Raw genomic sequence first — 25197 nt, 5'->3', positions numbered from 1 at the left:
TTATTCTTGATTACCATATTTATTGACTCTAAGTGGAAAAAACCCAACAAGTCTTAATGGATTTGACTCATTACCATACATACTGTCTATATTCCCTGTTCACATAAATTTCAACTGAGAAAGAAAAATATACATTTTAAAAGAACAGTTTCTAAATTAATTTCATAAACAAACTTCCAATAAACTTCTGAAAGTTGGAAGGAAAGCTTTTTCAAGAGTTATAGCTCATGTTTTCTGAAGCAAAACACTTGATGTAAAGCACACCTGACATCTGACTTCATACACCTCAGAGGTTTTCTATGTAGTCTTCACTAAAGTGTACTTAATAAATGTTTCACAGTACAGAGCATGAGTTCCTCCATCAGCTTTCAAACCTGTAAATTAGGTACTCACTGTAAACAAGGCTTCTATAAAAGGACAGTTCAAATACAAATAAAAAAGGGCATTAGTAGCCAAGTTTCTTTGGGAGATAGATTGCATTTGGTTCTAACTTCCTTAAGAAAAAGCAGCAGACAAAAAGCATGGTAATCGTTTCTATTATTTGAAGCTCTTCAGTTTTTAAGAGCATTTGTAAAAACAGACCTGATTATAACAAACTGAGATTTGCATAATTAACTTTGAAACAAAGCATTCTTAATGATAAATGCATTAAGAGCTGAAATAATAATGTTAAGACAAGCTATTGTTTGTCAACTTGTCAGATATGTGTGCTGAAGCTTCCCTTCTAATTACAAGATGTAGTACAGCACAACAGATATTTTAAAACTAATACAGATGCTGGAATGTTTCTTCAGTTGTAGTGCACTTCATCTGAGAAGATTACCATGACAAAATATGAAAAGTAAAGAGGACAGAAAGCAATGATTTATAGACGTTCTAATTTTTCACTTAGAAATTCTTCCACACTATCTGTATTCCACTTGAGGATGCTCAGTTCTTCTGCAATGTTCCCACTGTCGTCCAGCAGCTTTAGTACAGGGTCAGAACCACGCACATACTGGGGGGAAAGGAGAAAAGTCAGTTACCTTGGTTGGCAAATGCATTCTCCATACTAACACTGCCCCTGCTCTCAAGTGATTTAAATCAGTTCAGGCTTCTGACTTGCATTTAATGTCAGAGAGAGGAAAGTGGAGGAACAAGTCAAATGAAGGGGGGTGGAGGTGTGTGTCAGAAACCTCTCCTCATTCTCCTTGGTGCACCAGAGCAGTTAATGGCTGTGCAGAGGGGCACAGCCATTGGCCTGGCTTTGAAGGAGGGTTTTTTTACTCCAACTGTTTTAAGTTACCAAAGCTAGATTTTTGATGATGAATGATTTTTCTTATATGATCAACAGCCTTTTTACCATTTGAGAAATTCTGGGTCACTAACAGGTCGAAGTTGTACTATCAATTTCTAATGTAATCACATTCTTTCTTGCTGTATTGTATATGCCTATAAGCCTATGATGCTTTGCTGGTAACATAATTTTCAGCGCTTCTCACTAAGTTCCAAATGAGGTAATGCGAATAAAAGCTTTTAACAGTATCAGAAAGCTCTGACCATTTAAGTTTATGGAAAGATTGCCCCAGGAGCATTCCACTTTGCTCAGCTGAGCTAACCTAGTTGGTTTTACTTAATAAAACTAGTGGCACCTCTATCAAGTTTTCCAGAAGTCCTGTGAAATAAACAGATTCATTTGCACCTTTTCTGGCAATACTTGATACCAATTGTAGTCTAGACTGCTTTGATGTTCAATAAATCTACAAAGTTAAAAAAAAAAAAAAAGAAACAGAGGTCCAGAAGGAGAGAAAGCTTTTGAAAGAAACTGGAGGACACGGAGACATGAATGCGTGAGACAGACAGAGGAAATCTGTTTTACATAGAATCTGCTGCTGAGAAGACAAATCACTTATTGCAGCCATGCATAGCTATGAAGTGATTCCAGATGGTGCCATTTGGGCAACAGAGATGGCAGGCACAAGATGTGAGAATCAAGACGTGTATCTTTGAAGTACACTTGAAGCTCACACAGGATTTTAGGAGGAAGGTGAAGTCTTAGATTATTAGATCTTGAAAGCAAAGAATTGCTGGAGTTTAAGGCAGTGCAGCTTATGCAACTTTGCATATATGCAAGTCATAAGAAACACCATTCAGTATATGCATTTTTATAAAGCTGGATGTCTGAAGTATATAGAGAAAAAATAGCACAGTAGAACACAGCAAGGGAGTTCAGAGAAGGAGAAGAAAAATCCAAGAATCACTGAGTGTATGGAAATGGCAGCTCCGTAAGAAAACTAGGGGAGAATAAAACAGGAGAAACTATGACAGAATAGCTTGAGTAAATCCAAGATATCTATAAACTAAGAACAGAATATAAACATTCCTCAGATTCTTTTCCCGTCTGCTATAATAATAATAATAATTTTTTCTTGGCTTAAAACCAACCAAACAACAATAAAATAAACCAGAACCTCACCACCACCAAAGGATTAGTACCAAACAGTTACTGAGCAGTAAACAAATCAACATTACTAGCAGAAACTTGTAAAGATTCTCACTGGCAATGCAAATATATGCATACCAAAGGATTTACTTGATCAGCAAATAGGGAACAATCCACAGAACTGTCTCCACCAAACACAGTTCTTCTTAATTTTGCAAACAAAAAAGTTAGGCTACTGCTTACCTTGATTTGCAGCCCCCTGAAGAGTTTTGGCTTATCACTCCTGACGAAAGCTACGGTTTGGAGAAAAGAAAGAAAATCAAATTCTTCTCTACTTGCATAAAGTAGATTTATGTCAAATTAGTATTCCCCAATTTTTTTTTAAATTATGCTTTAAAAGATATTTTAATGTTAAAATCTTAGTACCTTCACAAAATTAATAATACTAAACTTATTATGCCAAAGGAACACCTATTTTTGCTAGTAATCCAAACAGGAATTCTGTCTGCTTGGAATTTCCTTGAACACTAGTGCAACTGTGTAAGGCAGTTTATCTGCACGCACAACTGACAGCCTTCAGCAGACTGGCCCATATGCTGCTGCTAGGCACATGTGAGGAAAAGCGTTGGAGCGATCAGAATCTGGCTGAGGATCAGCTCTGTGAGGGAGGCTGAATGTGACACCCATCTCATCAGCACACTCCCCACTGCAGCTCTGCGGGGGCCAGGCACGCAGGAAGCTGTGGGGAGAGGTGTTATTCTGGGGAACAAGACGGTCAGTCTTGTCTTGCAGAGATCTCTGAGATTACGTGTTGAAAACCAGCAAGAAAACCAAGCTAGAAAACAGGAAGAGAAGCTCGGATTTCCTCTTCTCCTGACACCCCTGAAGGCAGTCGGTGTCAAGGCTCTATGGGCTGTCAGGCAGCCACATGGAGAGAAGGCAGGTCTGAGGAGGGCTGCTGCTGCACCACCCCTCACCTGCCAGCAGGTATGAACAGCAGCACAGGCCTGCATCCCTACAGCACAACCCAGGCCTTGCATTAACCTTAACTCTGAAAAGACAATATGAGCTATTTCAGGACAAAGTGTGTGCATAATCCCCTGCTTCCTAGCACTTCACCTTAATGAATGGCTGAATTCTAGAAATATTTAGAATTTATTTAGAAAATAACAGTTCTCATTCTTCCTTTTCACATGCTAAAAGCTGAATTTAGTATCTATATTGACATTAAGAGGATTCAGGATGCTCCTGTAGTATGTCAGTAGCGTTTCCCCAAGGATGAACCCTGTCAGTACAGACTGACTCCTACAAGGGTGCCAGCTGCATGTTAAAGCTGCTTTTTCAAGGTTAGACAACAATGAATCTCTCACAAACTGCAGTGCATCCAGCTGGTGCATGGAGATGAGTGCAACCTCAGGACTAATGTTTCATACTGCTTGACAAAGTGTAGTGCTTTCCTCAGTAATTGCAGAGATATCCCCTGGCATCTTTGTACTTTGTACTTTATCTTTACATTACTGCAGACAGTTACCTTAACACTTTCTCAGCATGGTTATCCAGACTGGCACTTACTTTTTTCCCTCTTTCACTGAGGTCCCAGTACAGATAAAAGTCATAGACACTGCTTGCTGCACCAACTACTACACAATATAAACAAGTTAAAAAAATACCAATGGCCCACAGAGCTGCCAGATGTACCAGACCCCTGAAGAAAATGAGTTGTGTCATTCAAATTGTCTTTATTCCTTCTACAGACTGTGCACTGATGCCATTGTAAGCTGTGTATAACAATTTCCAATAGCACAAAATAACCAGTACTTGCTCACGTACTGCAGTTCAATTCGGATTTAACTCAAAGATGTACTTTCAACTTCAGTGTTTCCCATGCCCTTGTGACATGTTGTCTTGGTTGTCATCACAAGTAATGTGCAAAAAAGCAGCAAAGATATTCCTCATTATTTGTTAAGTCCATAGACTGTTGAAGTATTTCTGGAGGAATTTTTCCACATTTTTTTTCAACTTAAATCTAAAGCCGAAATCAGTCTCTAGAGCTTTTTATGAAAAGAAGGTTGTAAGAAGCAGTCAGTACAGTGGGTGACTAATTGCAAAATGGTAAGAGAGCATAGTAAAATGGATAAAGTTTCTGAAGCAAATCTGAACTCTGTAACTTGATTGTAATAAAAAATTGCCTTTGGGAGCGACCTCAGGTTACAGCACTTCAAGCTTGTAACAGGTGTGAGGATTTGTTACTTGAGTGATAGATGAAAGCTTATTTGGACACGAGAGGCTGTTCTCTAGCTGCAATGTTGGACTGAACAAGCTCACATAATGTAGAAACAGCACTAGGTGGAAGAAGAATATTCTATAGGCACATTAAAAGTAGCTATTACACACTTGTATCAATGTCAAATGTCTAAATCTTCTGAAAGCTGAAGCACTACAGAATGCTTTTCCTGAAATTTTAGACAGCTGGAACAAAATTAGTTTCTGTTATGCCGTATTTATTTCTAATGCTGATCATAAAGACTTTCTGCATCACTCACTTGAATTTGCGATGCAACAAAGAAAAACACTCAATGTACAAATAACTTAATTTGTATATTCTGAATTTCGGAAGCTAAAATGAGAAACTCGAATACTGACATGCATTAAAAACACCGATTATCCCATCAAATGCTTTTTTTTTCCTTCCCCAAAATCAATCCTTGAGTTGAATTAGCAACCTTTGAAATGATGAGGTTAGGAAGTCAGATGCAGCTACAGTGCACATTTAGGGACATATCAGTGCTTGCTTATCATGGGATGTGGTGCATATGCTCCACCTTCACATTGCTCCAACAGTTTCCCCTCTATACCCTGACATCAACATTGCTTCTTATGGTTGTATCTCTAATTAGTACTTGCACATCATCTATACACCATTATTTAGTAGTTTCGTGTTTAATACTAAATCCTATTCAAGCTATCTCCCCATTTTCTTCTCTCTGTAGCAGCTTTAGAAATTACACACCCAGAGAAACAAACCTTTCTCTAACCTATCTGTGGAAGAGCAGGAGAGGCATTTTCCACCGTGACTTCTGTAAGATGAACCCTGAACTCGGTGCCATGACACCATGTGCTGGTGAATTAAACACCAGACCAGAAGTCAGAGCTGTTCTCCAGACAGCTCTGCAAAACCACTTCACCTTATGCTCCAGTAAATGATGAGCAGTACCACAGCACTTCTGTTGGAAGGCACTCCTCAGGTGATCCTGAAGAGCAGGCAGGACTGCCCCACAACCAACTACAGCTACAGGGTCAGAGAAGGATCAAGTGTGTAGCAGCATTTTAAAGCCTGGCCCCCACTGAACAGTGCTTCTGAAGCCCTAAAAGCAGCCTTTATCTATGAACACAACAGATAGGAGAACTCACTGCTATTGTTATAATGTCCATTTGTTTCGATACAAAACATAGAGGTGTAATAAGAAAGTCTGTGAAAACTAGTTTGTTGGAGTTAAATCCCAGATCCCTAAGTGGAGACTGCAGAATCTAATCTCCCTAAGTGGAATCTAAGAATCACTGTGGCCAAAAGGGCAAGTCTTTGTATATACCCAGACCTGCACTATTTTCTAGGTGCAGTAAGACACAGCATAAAAGAACTTCCTGACCCAAAATGGACACGAAACATCTCCCCAAGCAGAACAAACAGTTGTTCTGAGTTAACTTGAATAAACAGAAAGCAAGTGTAATGTTACTTCAGATAAGCTAAAGGGTTGCTTGCTTGGCTGTGAATTATTAGACACAAGCCATTTGAAAGTAAGAAATTTTACTGGAGACACAAGTTAGTGCATAATGTTGCAAAATTTTACTTAAAAAAGGCACAAAGAACTTTACTATACAGACATGAGAATTTTGTACCTGAAATGAACTTGAATTAAAAAACATTTTACTGAGGCATTGCCAATTATCAAGGGTTAAATCCATGAAAAAGAAAAGAAACCAAAACAAAAGGTAGAGTAAGAGAGGGACATTTTATGAAGACAGGAAATTCCAAATTTGATAATGCCACCAATAGTAAAGCATTGCTAAAACAATTGGCAATATTTTCTAGAAATGTGAATTTGTAAATCAGTGGGCAAGACAAAAGCACATTAATGTCTTCCCTCAGACGTTAGTTTTGGGGACAAATACATGTTCTGCAGTTTTGAAGGTGGTATGAGTCTGCTTCAAAAGTTCCCATGAAAGCTGAGCAAAAAGACTGAACTACAGCACACAACAAGCACTTATTTACATGTTAATGACTATAGCTCTGTATCTTTTGGGCACCTCAGTTTGAGACAAAAATTTAAATTTAAGAATTCATATGGCACATCAATAACTACCATTTGTAGTCTCTTAATCAAGTTACAATGCAGCTGTCCGAGGTTTTATAAAAAGCACCACATGCTTTCAGAAACTAATCCAAGACAATGCTCCAGTCAAGCCTAAAGAAGAAACTTCAAAAAATCCCAAACACAGGGTATCCTGTATAAGCAGTAGGGCAAGAGACATTTCTAAATCTGAAGGGAAGTATTAATTTGTATGTCATCTATTTGCAAAAGATTACAATAAAGCAATGCATGTCTACCACTACAATATCCAAATTTCTTAGCAAGAGTTTTAGTAATGCTTTTATCTGTGCAAGGTTTAAGGTTAGTATAATTTTCTAACTTTCTTTTGTCAGCACTTATGAATTGCAGATTAAAATAACTAGGAAATGAGTGATCTTACCTCATACAATACAATCCCATATGAAATTACATTTTAGTAGCTAAAAGAATTCCCTTAACACTTGGAGAAGTTGGGTGATACAATAGTGCTGACTGTCTCTCAAGTCAGAGGATTTAATGTAGCTGGACACAGCATGAGTGCAAGGACTAAGGACCTTTTTTCTAGAACAGATTTGCTGTGAGCACATCCATTTCTTAACTCACAAGGAGAGACAAGAATTATTTTATTGAAAAAAAAGAATGGAGAGAAATATGAAAGGAATGTTCAATGAAAAAACCCAGTCTGATTCAGTTTTTTAAACAAACTGGAGAGAATGTAGGCGTCTAAACAGCCATCTCCTATCTCATGGTGAACAGAACACAGCTGCCACTGAAAAGTCAACTTAAAACAAATACACAAGATTAATCACTGACCCAACTAATTCATTATTCTGTTCCAGAGCCTCAGTTTTGTGGATGTCTGCCAAAAACTGTCGTTGTGTTACCTGGCATATGAAGGCATTGCTTCATCTATGAATCTTGTCACAGATTTGTAATATTCTACTTTGATGAAGTGCTTTTAAATGACAAATATTTAAGAACAGTTTTATACAGAACAATTTCAAAATAGATGTACTATAGGAAATAATATTACAGAGTACAGCATTTATAATAAAGCCCTTTATTTTTAAGCGAAACTTATCAGTAAGAATATTTCAGTACTGAATTTAAAGGAGGCATACAGAAATGTCATCTGTTATCAGACTTATCACAATAAAATGTATCTGGAAAACCTAGCAGACATCCCTGTCCACATTCACAAATGCCAAATTTAGTAGTTTGGTGTGACACTACAAACAATAACATCCAGTTCAAGACTGAGATAACTTGCTGAAGACCAGACTTTTCCATCCTCTTGCTGAGAACTAGATTTTTATCATCACTTCTCACTCCTTTGCTTTCCTAGTATATACAAATATATTCCATATGTAATGATTCTCACATTCCAGGCACACAGGTGGACTGAGCAACTGTTTTTAGCTGAAGATTATATAACCAGTAATTTTGAAAGAAACTTTGACAGAGAAGGACTGAGCAACCCACAGCTTCTTCCAACTGTGTAACTTTTACAAACCTTTATTACTTCAACCCTTAACTATTTTAATATGTGAATCTTGTAATAACAAATTCAACCACAACAACAAAAAAAAAACCAACAAAACAACACTGGTTATCCCTAAGCCAAATAAAACATAATCCAGACATAGCCTGAGACACATCAAGTCTGTGGGACTAAGCCAAGTGACAAAACAATTTACACAGGTACTTAGAGATCAAGACTTCATAGTTATTAATCTCAGAATACAGTAGTAACATACACTAATCCATGTAATTCTAATATGTACAAATCCTGCAATAGAATGCCATTTTGTGTATATTCTGGGGAGAAAAACCAAACTCATCTAAACAAACTCTAACAAAACCCTCACAGAAGCTATGGAAAAGGATTCAGTTATTTGTGATGAGACACTGTCAGTGACAGGCTACACAGTTGAATGAAGCCTACAAAGACAATGCTTCAAAAGCAGCAGTGTGAGCTTAAGGCAACCTAACTTCCATAGCAAATGCCCAAGTGAAAAGCTAAAATAAAAACACTTCTTGAATGTAAATGTCTTAAGATGGAGACATTAAATACTGTTTCTGTTAGAAGTTAAAATAAAGGAGAAAATCTGGGGATGCTGAGATTAATACTAGTGTGAAGACAAATACCAGCTGAAAGAATATATTCTACGCTTCTAAAAATTTCTAAGTATGCTTCTAATACATACCCCATCTTCCAACCTCTTCTAATACCCTAGCTGTAAATTTGGTTACGTTTAAATTGAGTAGCTGCAGAAATTGGTGATGAAAACACAAAAAGTAAATTTAAGTGCACTACTCCGTCCCTTTTTAATTCTTACTGTACCAGTCAAAACTGGTGGTCAAAACAGAGATCCTTTTAAAAAAACAGTGAAATGTATCCAGCCACTTTAAAAAGTAATCTATATGATAAATGGAGTGTAAAAATTTGAGAAGGTTTAGATAACCAAGAATTGAAAGGAAAAAACAACTAGTCAGAATTTTCAAGTTTCTCCTTTTGCACCATTCCAGGTCTTTGGAACATGTTTCAAAGTGTGCACACAGCAGGAATTGAGGGCCATTCCCTTCAAGGACCTACATGTGAAGATAACTGAGAACACAATGCAGGCTGCAGTCAGGCTAACAGGTTAACCTTTTCCTTCAAACCTGTGGCTCAAATGAGCCTTTCATGTTACAAATCCAGAACCATAAAGTGAATGGGCAACAACAGCAGAGACTGTTTTTATGTTTGCTAAATTTGAACGGTCATGGAGGTAATACAGACTCCTGTGCTAATGAAGTTATCACACCCCTCAAGTATGACAAGTCATTTAAAGAATTCTCATTTGGACATTTTATAGTGTGGAAAAGAGAAAAGAGCTTTGCTCTGGTCTTGTCATTCAACTCAACTGTGTGGGCAGAGGTGGCAAGAAAGGATATAATGCAGTACAACTTATGTAAATTGTAACCTGTTTTAAAACCTTTTTTTCACACTTTGTCAGCCAGCCTTCAAACAGGGAGGTATTAATACTTCCCAGAGTAGATGGAGACCTGCTGTTTGTGCAATTTTAAATTCTAAAGCTGGATTAGTACTTATGTCTGACTGTGTCCAAAGTACACCATTAAGGGAGTATGGTATTAGGGTCCTCATTACATGAAAAAACCCCACAATAAACCATAGTACTGCTATCACCTAAGCTCTTCCCTAATTTATAAGAAAAGTCCAGTTGGAAATTTCTCACAGACTCTTTTCCTGCAGCTTCCTCCCATCAGACACTGATGGTACTGATTTTCCTTTTGCTCTACTGTATTCCATTCCTGTTAGTGGACTGTCATTATCCACTGATAAAACAATTATATGGCAGGATCTGTGAAAATAAAATCGTTCCATAAGTGCACAATATACTTTCATCTATCAATTACTGGAGACCGGTTCATGAGTTTCAGGTCAATGCAACTTCACTGATATAATACACTGAATTTATGACTAGTAATGTACTTAAAAGTACCTTTTGTCATTCAGCTGTGACAGTATTTCATATTTGAAGGAATACTAGTGGCTTTACTTACCCTGGACTTGAGGGAACCTTCCCAATTTTCATCCACATACTTCTAGAACAGCTCCTGCATAAAGCTGTAATAATAAACAGAAGCTGTTAATGACAAAAGTAATCTAAATTAGTAGTTTATTTATAGTGTGTTATCTGTTGAACTATTTTTCTCTGAGGAGACAATATGTTACTCTGTTGATGCTAATTACAAGTAAGATCCTAGACAGAATCCCAATTCCAGACCTGTCTCTGATTATGCAACAACTGACCATTCACTCACGATACATGATAATCTTCATTCATTATACTAAAAATGTAAAAAAAAAAAAAAATCATTTGAGATATACTGTTGTTATAAGCAAAGTTTCATTTAGAAAATGCAACTGGACATGTTACAAAAGGAATTATGGGTTAGTAATAAGAAAACTATTCCTTCCTTCCCAAAGATACTAACAAAATCTCATTAAATGAAATTTTAGTTTCCACTTTAAACCTAACGTGGACATTCAAATACTTATAATAAAGATAAGGCACTAATTTTAAATTTCCCAATTGGGCTATTGCTTGATTTTAGTTCATTGTGTTTACAGAAAGAGGACAGACCACAGTAACAGGCCTTAGGTGAAGTAATATGTACAAGCTGGGCTTACTTTGATACTTGCACTTAGATGTCAATCACTTCTGTCAGCTAGGCAAGATAGTCTCCTTAAAATCTAAGTTAAATTTTATATAATATCTATAAAAACTGTTCACCTAATTATCTTGCATACTGTCATATTTTTAGACTATCTTGTGATTATTTTTGCAACATGCAAATGATTCTATAGTTCGGTGAATCTTAAATAAATTGACAACATATTTTCTAGCCACTAAAACAGAACTTCATACTCCAAAGTAAGGCATTTTAATATTACACATAGTATATATACTATAGGTAGATAATACTATATACCAAATCACATTCTTCTAAGCCTATAAACCTCACTGTTATAGATTAGCATACAGAATGAGTTTAATTTAACTATTTTTTAATTCATTAGCTTTCATAGACAATTAAAACTTCTGTTTTCATGTTCTTTTAGACAGCGTTTTCATAAAAATGTGCAAGTCTGAGTATAGAAAATATAACCTTACTGAAATTACATAAATTCATGTTTCACTTAAAATATGAACTGTGAACACAAGTAATAAAAACCAACCTTCAATGAACCCATCTGAAAAAGCAAACCACACATGATACAACAGAAATCTCCAAGACAATTTTATTAACATTCCATCACCTATCGCATGGAGGCATTATAGGCAGCCAAAAATATATGTTCATTTCTGAGTATTCAAATTCTGATTCAGGACTAACTCAGTATTTGCTTAAATACTATGAATTAGAACATAACAAATACTCTAATCATTTGCAGGGAAATTCCAACTTCTCTCTTGGCGTGAACTAATCAGTAATCATTACTTTCATGGGAACCTGAAAAGAGAATGCTATGCTGCATTATCTGTTCAGAACAGCAGCTCAGAAATTTGCCTAGCTACAGATACATTTTCAACTAAACATTGTATTTAAGATAAAAACCTAGGATTTGACTGTTAAAACCCAGAAATATTATGAAACAATACTCAAGAGATCATAAATACTAGACTTTTTAAAAGCTTTTTCACCACCCAGCTCAAGGTTTTAATTAAAAAAGGCAGTGATAAACAGCTCAGATACTAGCTTGCATAATGAAAATTTCTCTGCAATTAAAACATGAAGTAATTATGAAGATGGAGGAAACATGGCACAGGGTTCATAAACTTCACTTACCTTGTCTCTTTTATAAAAAAAAAATTCAACAGTTCTATCAGCAATCCTAGATTTAGATATTCCTTTGCATATTCATTAATCCACTGAACATTTATCCTGATTTCTCTGATACTAATAGCTATCTGCATTTTTCTATCAAGAAGTCAGTATAAAGAAGTAGACAAAGGAATAAATAGCCTTCTATCTACTTAATTAACTATTTTATGTAAGTCTATCACAAGCTAAGTACACTCAAATTTAGAACAGTAAAATAAACATTTTTGAATTCTTATTACTGCAAATTATTCTTGGTCTTTTTCCTTCCAAACACAAATTTTAATGGAACAAAATCACTGTAGAAATCTAATATATGTAAGACATTTTGTAATACCTCACTATTCCCAGTTTGTAACTCCTGGCCAATATCTTATAGAAATCTTACACAGAAGACAGCTCCATAATTGATGTCTAAATTTTGAGCTTGTAATTCTGCCATAATTGAAACCCAAATGTTCTCAGACAAAAAGGTTTAGATTCATGCTGGGAATAACAGCTGCTTTCTCGATGGCTAGACCAGAAAAAAAGAAGGATCAACTGGCTTCATTTATAACTCTAAACAAAGGTGTCTTTTGCAAAAAACCCAGGTTTATTTGCATCACTTAGCCCACCACAAAAGCCTAGTTGTTAATATCTACCATCTCATTGTGTCCAGAGCAGATGTTCTCCAAATTTCCTTGTGAAGGCAGTCACTGTGTTCAAATATTAATAAGAATGACATGTATCACATGGAGGCACACAAACATCTTGAGTCAGTTCATTACACAATGCTTAACTCATGAGTTAGTTCATTTGAAAGTAATGCTTCACTTGTTTTAGTGCTCATGAAAGTGAGTTTAGTACTAGAAGCAATGAAATAAAGACATTCTAAACTATTACTGGTGTCCATGTTAACATCCAAAACAAGTGCTGATTCATGTCTGCATCTATAAAAAGAACTTAGCTTTTTTTATAACATTCTAACATGTTTTCTAAAGCTACCGTGACAATATCTGAACTTCTCTCTCATCTTTTCCAAAGCATCAACTTGAGTTCAGTTTATTTCAAAAGCTTTTGGAAAGCACCTGAAACTCTTGTAACAGTCCATACTGTTGCAATCAGGATCGCTCTTCACAAATGAAAAGAGACAAACCACATTACTGGTCATGTCTGCTTTAATTATGAAGGAGAGTACTAATTATATCAGAATAACACCTTTTTGCTTAAGGATTGTGCTAGTTAAAAATATGCATTGTAAAACGAAGGAACTTTAACTTATATGAAAGAAAACATTTCACCTGCTATTAGGAAGTGAAGCAATTTCTGCAAGACACAATTCCAGCAGTGCTTCATTTATACATTGATATGGTATTGTTATCACAGTTACTCATGGTGAAGACTCCAGAAGAAAAGTGACATTCCTGCTACATAACCATTAATTTTAACAACCAAATAGGAATTCAGACCAAACTGAACTGCAAAAAGTGGTATTGAACAGAGATTACTCCTTGATTGTAATAAAATTCTGTTAGATCAAAGGTGACAGAAAAGTTGAATAAAATACAACAAGTTATACCTAATTTTACTTCTATGACATTTATATTTTGCCGACTGCTTTTTGCTAATTATTAATTCGAGGTGACCCTGCCTGACACAGGTTACAAAGTGTCATTCAGGCTGAATTTGTAATCAGCTGACAGTACCAGCATGTCTTAAAACATGGAATTAAATAGGCTGTTAAGGCAGAGCCACAAAAAGGGCAATAGCTACTTTATAGTACCCAGATTCTCTCCAATATGTGCATACTATCTTCTCCTAATATCAGTTTCAAAAATATAGTTAAGTTCTGAGAATAAGCAGAAAAGCAAACTTACAACTACAGCTAAACCCCTAGATTTTCACTTGCCTCAGGTATAAGATTATCTTCCACTAAATATTTAGTAACAACTCTCTTTCCAATGTAAACACTGTTTTTATGAAATTTCACTGCAATTCTAATTTCATATTATGATATAAGCAAGTCTGCAGAAGACAGCTCCTCATCTCCTATTGATTTCAAAAAACTTCAGGAAAAATATGGATGTCATTATTCCTAATGGCCAAAGTTCCTTAGTATATGCAAAATGGTACTGTTGAAAAATAGGGTGAATTATCTCTTATGAAAGCATACAACTTGATTTTTACTGTGTTCTATCCACACACACAGAAAGCAAAACAGGTTAATTAATATTTGTTCTTCCAAGAAATTTACAACAAAGAGAGATTTTGTTGAAAGTTTCTTTTGCTTTTTTCCTAAACTCTTCTAACTAGCAGTTCATTTGTGACTTTTACTAGAAACGTAGTCTTCTAAACTAGAAACCTTCTAAAGAATTTACACTGAGATACAAACTATAAAATATTTTCAGTGGGAGAGAAGGCACTCATATGGACAGCTCAAGGTTTTCAAAATCCCTCGTCTTTCCTTTCCCTGGAGGCAGAACATGAATAAGAATCTGTGGGTTAACAGGGAGCAGTCAGAAAGCCTTATTGCCAGGAACATCATGAATTACTGCTCTATAATACAAGCCAAGAAAGTCATTGCTACACACACACATCATTCTGAACAGATGTCATCAGTAAATTTAGCAACAAAGCAACTTCTACCACTGACAGCTCATTATCCTGTGAAGGGAGATGCTTAACTCTAAACAAGAGTGTGGAAACAGAGTCTAACAGTCAAAAACCAGTTATGTGAATCAGTGCTACTCCTGTGATTAGTGATATGTATTACAGGCAAATTGCTCTGAACAAAGCTGAGCAGAATCTAAGCTCTCATTTATTTGTGGGGAAGGAAATTCTGACTGAGTGTAAGGGTGAAAAAAAATCGCAATGATGGTGATTAAGCATGGAGGAATTTACCAAGCAAGACTGCATAATCTGCATTCTTGGAGATCCTCTGAACTTTGAGTTCTGCTTTGAGTAGGAGACTCAAAGGAGACTTTTTATTCTGTACATACAAAATATAGCTGTGCATTACTATTACATTCTTCAGCATAAGGGAAATGTGCCATCCACCACCACTTTTGGTTTTAAATGATACCCTCCTTGCAGGATTCTATAAACATTTGTGCTGTTTAAATCCAGTAACCACCAAAAAGTTCCAAACCAGCTTCTGCTCCTGGCAGCCTATTTTTATTAACTTTGGTCTCTGCAATATTTGGTGTAAGTTCATGTGAGCAAGAGATCTGGCACAAGGGTGACAGAGAGAAAATGGAGAAGCTGAGCAACCACCAACTTTAGACCTCTGGAGCTGTCACTGGGATTAGGTGGTGTGAAGACCCAGTTTGAGTGGAACAGAGAAGGGTGGCAGAAAAAAGGCTCCTATGTACAGGCTCTCACTTGGACCTAGTCAGAATTATGCAAGCGAAAGAGCACAGACAGGAAGTTAACAGGTCAGGTTTCAATTCTGGACTATACCATCTGATTCTATCTAAGCACCTACTTACCTCTAGAAGGAGAATCCCTGAACATCTCTTTTATTCTCCAGTCTGTGCTTTTGTTAAAAAATAAAGCATCTTAGAGTTGTAAAGAAAACAGTGAGAACAGATGTCATGAGATATTTATTTGACCTTGCACATTTCATTAATTTTAAGACTCGCACTTTTTTTAAGTTTCTTCAACAAATGTAGAGTCAAATGCCAGTATTTTATTTAGATGAAGGTCAGCCTTAATTAGCTAAAGCTATTCCACTGACCAGCACAGATGCACATCAACAGCTGAAACTCACATTTAGCAAATTCACATTTATAGTTTCTGTAAGCTTTTTTTCACTGATAAGATCAGATAGAGCTCTTCCATGGGTAAGGCTTACCCTGCTACAGACAGATAAGGTATTTTATCTTAGTTTATCTGACAGAGATGAACACTTGGTGAATCTGAAGCAAACTAAAGGCAGTAAATTTCTGTCTTAGGCATTGAGTAGTTAGCTGTACCTTCCTTATCTAGGACTACTTCTTGTCAACATTAATTTTCATTGCCAATAACAACATGTACAGAGGGAAGGGAAAGAGTGTACACAGTAAAGTTCTTGAGAAGGACATCCATTGCAGCACTTTTAATATAAGGAATGGTTGTGAATAATATTTTGAAGCAACTGTACTGGTAAAAGACTTTCTCAGTTAGAGAGAACAGTATCATCTCAGGTCCCCTAAGTTCCACATCAATATAGCCCATAAAATCATCCCTGTATGAACTGTATGGGACACTGAGTTAAAAGCAAACTTTGAAAGGAGATCATATGACATATAAATCTTAATTACAAAGTTCTGATTATTTACTTGAATGTTAAATAAAATATGCTGTCATTGGATCACACTATTGTTGAAGTCACACTTGCTAGAAAACCAATGAATTTGGACCATTTTTGTGTAACATGTTAGAAATAAGGAACTTGCAGTTTACAGTAAGGTAAAAACACAATTTGATTTTTTACAAAGTTTTGAAGAGATTTTACAGTACACATCAAAAGACAGAAGATGTGGGTTTTGAGAAACAGCTAGAAGAAGTAAACTAAAATTCTAATTAATTTCTGTAAGTATTTATATGACTCACACTTTACATCTCTGAGATGTGAATTCTAAGTAGTTCTCTGTTTTTAACCACTGAGTTAAAAACCAGAAGTTCCAATGAAAGTGGACCTATTCATGTTAAGAGCCTCTGGCAGAACAAGAAAGCAGTCAACAGCAATTTGAGTGTAGCACTCTAATTAGTGTAATGAAAAGAAAAAAAAAATAAACCTGAAAAATGAATGTAAATTGGGTCACACAGGAGTAACCAGAAGCATTAAAAGCACTTCAAGTTATTCTACTTCCAGCAATTATTGTGAGTTTTAAAAAGTAAGTCTGAACAAGAATGTCACCTTATTTCTCCTTATAATTCATGAGAGCACATTTAAGAATTCCACACATGTAAAAGAGTGGAGTTTTAAGAAAACTTTCATTTATTTTGTTGCTTTTTTTTAATAGAAGAAGCCCTCAGTCATTACACCTGGTGTCATGTTTTCTAAATCACCAAACACTTTAACATTACAATATGACAAATACTTCAAGGTAGAAATTTAATGCTGAAGTTCAACACATATTAGTGAGCAAAATATATTTTTCAAAGCTCCATTTAGATGTATTGATAACTTTTCTGGGTTGTAGCAATGCTGCACAGTGCAATTATAAAATTTAATGTATTGCAGAATTTATCACAGACTTGATTTTTAAAATCAATTTGGATTTTCACACGCATATATTGTTGAGATAAATCTAAGATTATAATATAAAATTAATGGAATATGCTCACAGCTATGTCTGAAACGATCACACAGCCTATGTGAAGCTGCAGATGGAGTGCAGCTATTTTCAGCTACTGCAAAATATGGACAATCTCTCCTGCTACTACAATTTCACGCACAGTTAGCTTCACCTCCATTTCATCCTTCTCTGTTTTACACACCAGCAGTACTCTGCATCTGACAGACTGAGGCTTAAAACTTGCTGCTGTCTAAAGCAATAGTGTTTAAGCTGGCTTCTGAATTAGTGTCAGACTGAATACAAAATCTCTAGAGGAGGAGAAAATAACCAAAACAATTTTCATTTTACCCACAGTACAATTATGAAGTAATTAAAATATTTCACTGGACAGGTGTCAGCAGCAGTTCAGAGCAAGACAAATTTTGTGTAACAAGAATATCTCACAGCTATTTTCCACAATGTCAATTCACAAACTACTGGACCAATAACAAGAGCAGGATTAATAAATACACTTCTTTCAAGGCTATGAAACAGTTCAAATCTGTAAACATCTCATTTGAGGTTGCACTGATACTATGCAGCATGAAATATTTTTAGGCCTGAGGATATTTCACAGACCACTTGTGAAAAGCAGCAATTATGTAAAATTTCTCAGATAGATGTGCTATTACCTTTAATTTTAAATTCTCATTTAGAACTCAAGCACAAGTCATGCAATAAAGTAACTCTTGCTTTCCCTATTTCTAGTATTTGCCACATGACTGCAAAGACAATAAAATTAAAATCCTGAAGCATGTCCTGGAACTCCAGTAGCTGCCAAGCCTGTTTGTAGCACAGACAACCAAGGTGCTGTGCCACCTCCTGGGAGGCAGCAGTGGCTCGGGTAAGGAGGGAGCTGTGTCACACACTGGGATCGTGGCTCAGAGGAGGGCAATTCCTGCGCTGGGGGAGGTTCCAGCACAGTCACAGCTACAGCAAAACCCAGAGCACCCCTGCTCTGGAGCTCAGCAACACGCCAGGCTGCTAATCACAAAGTCAAACATCTTATTCTGAAAACCTGCATCTCAGTGTAAGATGAAAAATTCTACCAGCAAGAGGGTAGGAAAAAAAAGCCTTTAAGAACTTTCAATGTTCATTCACTCTTTGCTATCAAATTTTCATTAGAAAGAAGATTTCTGTGGTAACTGCAGAAAAAGAGGGAAAAGGAAAAACTATAGCAAAAGGCAGCATTCAGTTTTCATAGTCTGCATACCTAGCATGGAAATTCTTGTTTAGCAAGAAGCTACTAAAAATTATATTGTTAACTTTTATGTAATAGTAAAATCTCAAGCTCAATTACAGACATCTGTTACAAACAGCACTATGTTAAAACACGAGTCAATTCAAAATGTGATGATTCTGAATACAATCTGTTAAGATAATATTAACAGTCTCCAAACACTAATTTTCCACTGGCTAGTCTTCAAAAGAAGTTACTGAGAATGAGTTTAAAAAAAAACGTAAAACCAATTGCCAAATCTGACATATACATTTCTAAGCAGTAGTACCAGTATAAAAAATTTCCACTTTCTGAAACAGCATTCATAAGAAAATTAGAAATGATGCTATAAGAAATCATAATGTTAGAACAATCCAATATTTCCATTCATGCACACAATACAGAAAACCTGCATTCAAACTCAGATATGAAAATACTATCATAATCACTCCCATACTTCAAGCTGAATCTTACCATATTAGCTCCAAATCTCAAATATCATTTGTATTATATTTCTTCAGAAATATCACAGAAATAAGGAAAGATAAAGTAATAATCAAAATCTACATTGTTCACATTTACTACAAAGCCCAACCCCAAGTGGGTAAAACACAAATAGATTAAAAAAACAGTAACTTATAAGTCATAATTTCTTGCTTCCTGTGAATATACAAGGAAATCTGCTCCACTATGAAGGAATTTGTCAAATACCCTTGAGACCCTGTCCAGCTCTGTGCTACTTATTTTACTTCACTGATCATAACTAAAATAAAAAAGTTTTCAGACTAATAATGTTTACAATGTGAAGTCCTGACCACAAAATGGCATTACACAGAAAGTGTAATTATCCACACAATGAAATCTAGGTCTGATTCAGGAAATTAAGACTATTAATTTAATTTCTGTTATTTGATCCAAATTTTATTAATACAATGTTCACAGTGCAAACTAACTTACATCCTTAAGTACGCTATTGACAAATTCTTAAGACTTTTTTCAGAAGTTACATTGACAGAAATGTAACATAGTTCCTCAAGCTTATTTTCCCATCAAATGACAGCAGAAGTTGTCCTGCTCCATAAGTTCTCGTGCTACATGTTATGCACAGAGGCAAACCTCTAAGAATATTACCTGAGCAAATTAAAGAATCCTCTGTTTACATAAGGACATGAATCCTTGCTGCTGCTGCCAGCACAACTGTTACTGAACATGCTGGACACCCTTTCTATTCTGTTAGTACATTTCATTAGACTTTATTCTGAAACCTCAGGTTTTGTGTTTGCATATGTACAGATATGTACATACTTCTATATATATGCATACACATGTAAAAGAACTGGAGCTTTCCCCAGAGACAAATTTTCCTTGATAAGGTTCAGGTATCTAGCAAAGAAAAAGCCTTAGGTATCAAGTCCCATAAGGATTGTATTGAAATATTACTTTGTTCATGCATAAAATTTACAACTTAAAGTCTGTCAATATTAGGAAGCTTCTAATTAAACTATGAATTCTCTGCCAATCTCAAACATATGCTTCTTGATACTTATTGTACCTAACACTGTAATCAGTGGTTTTATTAAAAATTAAAGGCAGACTTTCTTTTTTAAATATTAGGCTGAATTTAATTGACAGGAAAAACCTGCTAGATTTCCTCATTAATTTCATTATGCCAGTTATTTCACTATCTCCTAGCCATTAAAAATAATTTCAGCACCTCTCATCCTTGAAACCTCTACTTTCTTGATGATTAATTTGTCTTCACTACATTCTAGAACACTCTTAAATTACCACATCTTAGAAAACATGTATTCTTTTCAAGAACTCTAAACATTCTTCATTGATATCATACCTTAAGGAACACAGATATTTACTTACTACAGACAAAGGGAAGGTTTTGCCTTAAACAGATCGAAGCACAGCATGAGCTCTTAGAGAGATCATTCCCAAAATACCCAGCATTCTCACTGCTGCAGGATGGAATAGAGCAGTCCTGCTTCCCTCAGGCTTGTGCCACTCCAGGAACTGCCCTGGAGGCTGCAGCACCTTTTGCTGCCCAGGACTGAACTCAGCTATCCTGGCCATTGTGCTAAGGGTCAGGGACCAAGCAGGAGCTGTCATCAAGCACCACTCTCCTTATCCTCCTCTTCTACGCTCTTCCAATCCCATGGATCTTCCTTTTGAAAGAAGCTGGATATAGTTCCCAAATATGGTCACACAACACCAGAGAAGGGCTGCCAAAGAACCAAAGACTCCCCTGTTGGTACAGGGACATTATTTCACAGCAGTATGGTAACTCTGCAAATCTAGACCCTGTAGACGTATATTGGGCTAGGAATAGCTGCTGCATTTTCCTCTTGAGATGATAACCCAGATTCTCATGCATTTTTTTAAATGAAAAGTTTCATAAACATGACACGTTAAATTATTCCACAAGGGATTTGGTCCAAAACTCACCTTTCTGGTTTCCAGCTGAGCTTCTTCTTGGCAGCACTCCCTGCAGAAGGGATCCAGCTGATTCAGATTGAACTGCCCAAGAAGGTTGCAAGAACTGCACAGCAAGTTACTGGAGAAGCCCAGCTCTCTGCAAGCTTCTGATGACAACTGTGCTCCATAAACACTTACCTGAAAGTCAATACAATGTTACACTTAGTATTAATTTTTTTAAAATATGTTTTTAAATGCTGTAATGATTGGAAAGAACAAGTCAGTCTCTTGTGACTGGTTTACAGTAATGCCTAAATGGTCAGCCCAAGGGTTCAAAACATCACCCTATAGAGGAGGGTCTTAACACACCAGGGAATTCCAGACACTCGTCATATGTACATTTCAAGGTATCAGACCTGCCAAAATTAATTTATATACACTTTTGATAGCTCTACTGCTTTCCTATTGCTAAATTCAAGTTAAGAAGGAAACCCAAAGGTAATGAATCAGCTGAAATGCACATGGTTACGGCCTTCCAAAGCCTCCTCTTCAAAAAGAATTTCAGAAAGTTTCGGATCACTGAAAACACTCATGGAAAGTAATGCAACAGCTAAGCTCAGGAAAAACAACGAGGAAGTGATGAAATTAACCAAAGTGCTCAACAAGACATACAGGTAGGATTTTAATTTCATGTTTGCATTGATGTTACAGGAAAATTGCACATACCATTAAGTAGAAGTGCAGATAAAAACCTGCAATTCTGATTTATCAGCAATAGTTTACAACAGGCCATTCAATTACATGGCTTCTATGTAAAACACCAGTTCTGCTTTTTATGGACAGCAAATATAATGCAACCAATCACAACACATAAATGATATTTGGGTTTTGTTCTCATATAATCACTAAGGTTGGAAAAGTCCTCTAAGATCATCATTGAGTCCAGTCATTAACTCAGCACTACAGTGTTCAGCCCCAAACCTTGTCCCAAGTGCCACATCCATGTGCCTTTTGAACACTCCCAGGGATGGTGATTCCACCACTTCCCTGGGCAGCGCATTCCTGACCACCTTTTCAGTGAAGAAATTATTCTTAATATCCTATCTAAACCTCCCCTTGTGCAAGCTGAAGCCATCTTCTCTCGTCCCATCACTTGCTACTTGGCAGAAAAGGCTGACCCCCACCTGGCTATGCTCTCCTTTCAGGCAGTTGCAGAGACTGATAAGTTCCCCCTGAACCTCCTTTTCTCCTGAATGAGCTCCCTCAGCTGCTCCTCATAGAACCTGTGCTCCAGACCTTTCCCCAGCTCCACTGATCTTGTCTGGGCTCATTCCAGCCCCTCAATGTCTTTCTTGTAGCAAATTCACATTCCCACTTTTCTACACATGGATTTCTCACGCCTGGCTAAAACCTTCCCTTCCAGCTGCCTGCTTTGGAGGGGAAAAAGTGAGAGAGGAAATGAAGAGTGGAGAGACAGAAGGTGGCTTTCCCAGATGCTTTTCAGCGTGGGTAAAAAACCCCAGGCAAAACCTCCTACACCCAAAGCACTCAGCACTGTGCTCAGAGCTGAGTGACGGCACCCGCAAACTCGGCTGGATGGAAACAGGCCAGGACTCAGAGGAATTATCCTGGGCCAAACAGAGAACTACAGAAGAAAAACTAAGTTTGTCATTCAGTAAAACAGACTTCTCACGTTCACATGCCATCTAATCCATGCAGCACACCCAAGTTAGGCAGAGACAAAACCCATTTCCTCTGCTGAAGTGGCCAACCTGCAGCTGAAGGAAAGACATGTCACTTTTGTGACAGAAAACATGGACTGAGGATTGGTAGAAAATATACTAGCTGCCTCATTATTCTATTTCTCTGTATCTGCTAAAAAAGTAGGAGTTAAAGCATGAACAGAGAAGTATAATACACAAAAAAGCTACTCTGAAATCACTATTTTATCAGGCAGAAAGCTATTCTTCTTCTTCCTACAGGGCACTGAGGCAAGCAAAACTGGAACCCCGTTCTACTGGAATAATGTAGCCTTTTTTTAGGATTTTTACTAAGGTATTTAGTTCTCAAAGTATTTACCCTTTTCAAGTATTTATCTTTTCTGAGGAATACTGGCAATAAGAAATACAACAATGACACAGCAGTATAAAAAGCCCCCAAGGAGCATTCCAAACTCTGCTAAAGGTACATTTTAGTTATGGCTCACTTATTAAATCAATGATGGTAGCAACCAAAACCATTTTCTTGCACCTTGCTGCTTGCCATCCACCCCTCTGATGCTTCACTGTCATCTTTTCACTTCACTGTCACTGCTGCCTCTGCTCCCCTTGCAGCAACAACAGGGCACTGGCACTGGCTGCCAGCAGCCTCTCCTGACCCCCTGCCCAGCAGATCCCTGAACAATCCGGGAATGTAAGGCCAACGCTCTCCTGAGGATTTTTTTTTTTGGGGGGGGCTCTGTGTGTGTGAGAAAGAACCAACGAAAACACTAACAGTGTATGAAAGCAAGTAAAGGCTCCGTTACATGATAATTCCTCACTCAGGCGGTTTTGGTTACATAGCAAGCTCAAAACACCTTGAGAATAAAAGTACAGAGAGGTAAAGGAAACAATATAGACAAGAAAGTCTCTACCCCGAATATTTTTACTCAATTTTTAGTATCTTAACTATCATATTTTCCTGAAACAAGAAACCACTAATCATAATACTTGTCTCTGACTGGGACTGCAAAATACCCCTCAGACTCCAGAAAGGAAATTCCCATCAGAACAAGATAATTTCAGACACTTAGCAAGTGATGCGCCTTATTTCATCAGTGTTTTCTCCTTAACAGCTTTGGCTCCAAATACACGCTACACTGCTTTTTTTTCACACCAAATAATTTACTGTAGTAGGAAAAAAAAGTGCAGCACCAATACAAACTGTTTAGGAAAGAATGCAGAAGTAGAGACCAATCTCCGACATAGAAAGCAAAAGAGGCGGCCACGGCCGCAGGAGCGGGAGGAAACGACCGCGCCTCCCGCCCCGGGACACGTCTTAAGCCGCCTTCCCCGCCCTCACACCCGCTCCCTCTCTCAGGAAGTGCAGCCGCACTCAGCCCCGAGCGCGAACGCGCCGGTCCGGCTCTCACCGCCTGCAGCCCCAGGAGCCAGCAGAGCCAGCGCCGCCCCAGCGCGCCCAGCTCGGCCGCCGCCGCCATCTTAGTGCCGGAGCGCCCCTGCCAGCGCCGCCGGGGGCCGCGGAAGGACCTCACCCTTGGCGGGTGACCGACACAGCGCCTGATGCGGGAGAGCACAGACTTGCTCCCAGACCCCGGCACTGCAAGCAGAAACTGCTAACCCAGAATATCTACTGGAATTCTAGAGCAAAGATATTTTAGTCTGTTCAGTGCAGTGCTTCGCAGCGGGGCTGGAGGAACTACCGTTGCCCAACGCTGGTCCGGCATTGCGGAAACAACCCCGAATAATACCCTTTCCCCTTTCTCGAGAACTGCCAACTGGCACATCGGCCCCCAGCCCGGTGACTGACAGCCGGTCCGACCAATAGCATTGTGCCTTCCCCACAGGCAGCGGCGCTTGTGCCCAACGAGGTTGGGCGGGACTTCAAACAGCACCTCCAATCAGGAAGGGACGCATGTAGGCGGGACATCGCCCCGCTCCGGCGGCTCAGCGCGGCGGGGGAGGCGGAGAGATTCCCGCGCCGAGCCAATCGGACCGCGCGGGGGGCGGGGCCGCGGCAGCACCGCCCAATGGCGGGGGCGCGGGGCGGGGCCCACCGCGGGGCGGCGCCGGGCCCTGTCCGCGCCCCCGGCCGCGCTCCCTCCGTCCCTCCTCGCCCGCGCCGTCCCCGCGGCTCCCGCCGGCCCCCGCGGGCCGGGCCCCGCGTTATGTCGTGATCCCGGGCGGGCGGCGCTGCTGCTGCTGCTCATGGGGCTGCTCAGGATTATGCTGCCGCCCAAGTTGCAGCTGCTGGCGGTGCTGGTCTTCGGGGTGGCCGTGCTGTTCCTGGAGAACCAGATCCAGAAGCTGGAGGAGTCCCGCGGCAAGCTGGGTGAGCGGCGGCGGGCGCGGCCGGGCGAGGCGCGGGGGGCGG

The 25197-nt window shown here is 38.2% G+C and overlaps 2 protein-coding genes across 2 annotated transcripts in view; one reads left to right on the top strand and one right to left on the bottom strand.

Moving 5' to 3' along the window:
* SELENOF (selenoprotein F) lies at positions 1–24356 on the bottom strand. The gene is made up of 5 exons (XM_041483296.1): positions 24236–24356; positions 21136–21303; positions 10339–10402; positions 2666–2715; positions 1–997 (listed from the first exon to the last, which is right to left on the bottom strand). The coding sequence occupies exons 1-5, from the start codon at positions 24302–24304 to the stop codon at positions 866–868; spliced, it is 483 nt and encodes a 160-aa protein (XP_041339230.1). The 5' UTR covers positions 24305–24356; the 3' UTR covers positions 1–865.
* A 509-nt stretch (positions 24357–24865) lies between these two features.
* Positions 24866–25197, top strand: part of HS2ST1 (heparan sulfate 2-O-sulfotransferase 1) — a 73972-nt gene continuing 73640 nt past the window's right edge. The window contains exon 1 of the mRNA XM_041483159.1: positions 24866–25155. Within this exon, the coding sequence (XP_041339093.1) occupies positions 25032–25155 (124 nt within the window). The 5' untranslated portion in view covers positions 24866–25031. The remainder of the gene's footprint in view (positions 25156–25197) is intronic.

This window comes from Pyrgilauda ruficollis, unplaced genomic scaffold (genome assembly GCF_017590135.1).
Source record: "Pyrgilauda ruficollis isolate IOZ18807 unplaced genomic scaffold, ASM1759013v1 scaffold6, whole genome shotgun sequence".
Lineage (NCBI taxonomy): Eukaryota > Metazoa > Chordata > Aves > Passeriformes > Passeridae > Pyrgilauda > Pyrgilauda ruficollis.
This window is presented reverse-complemented; position numbering and strand designations above follow the sequence as displayed.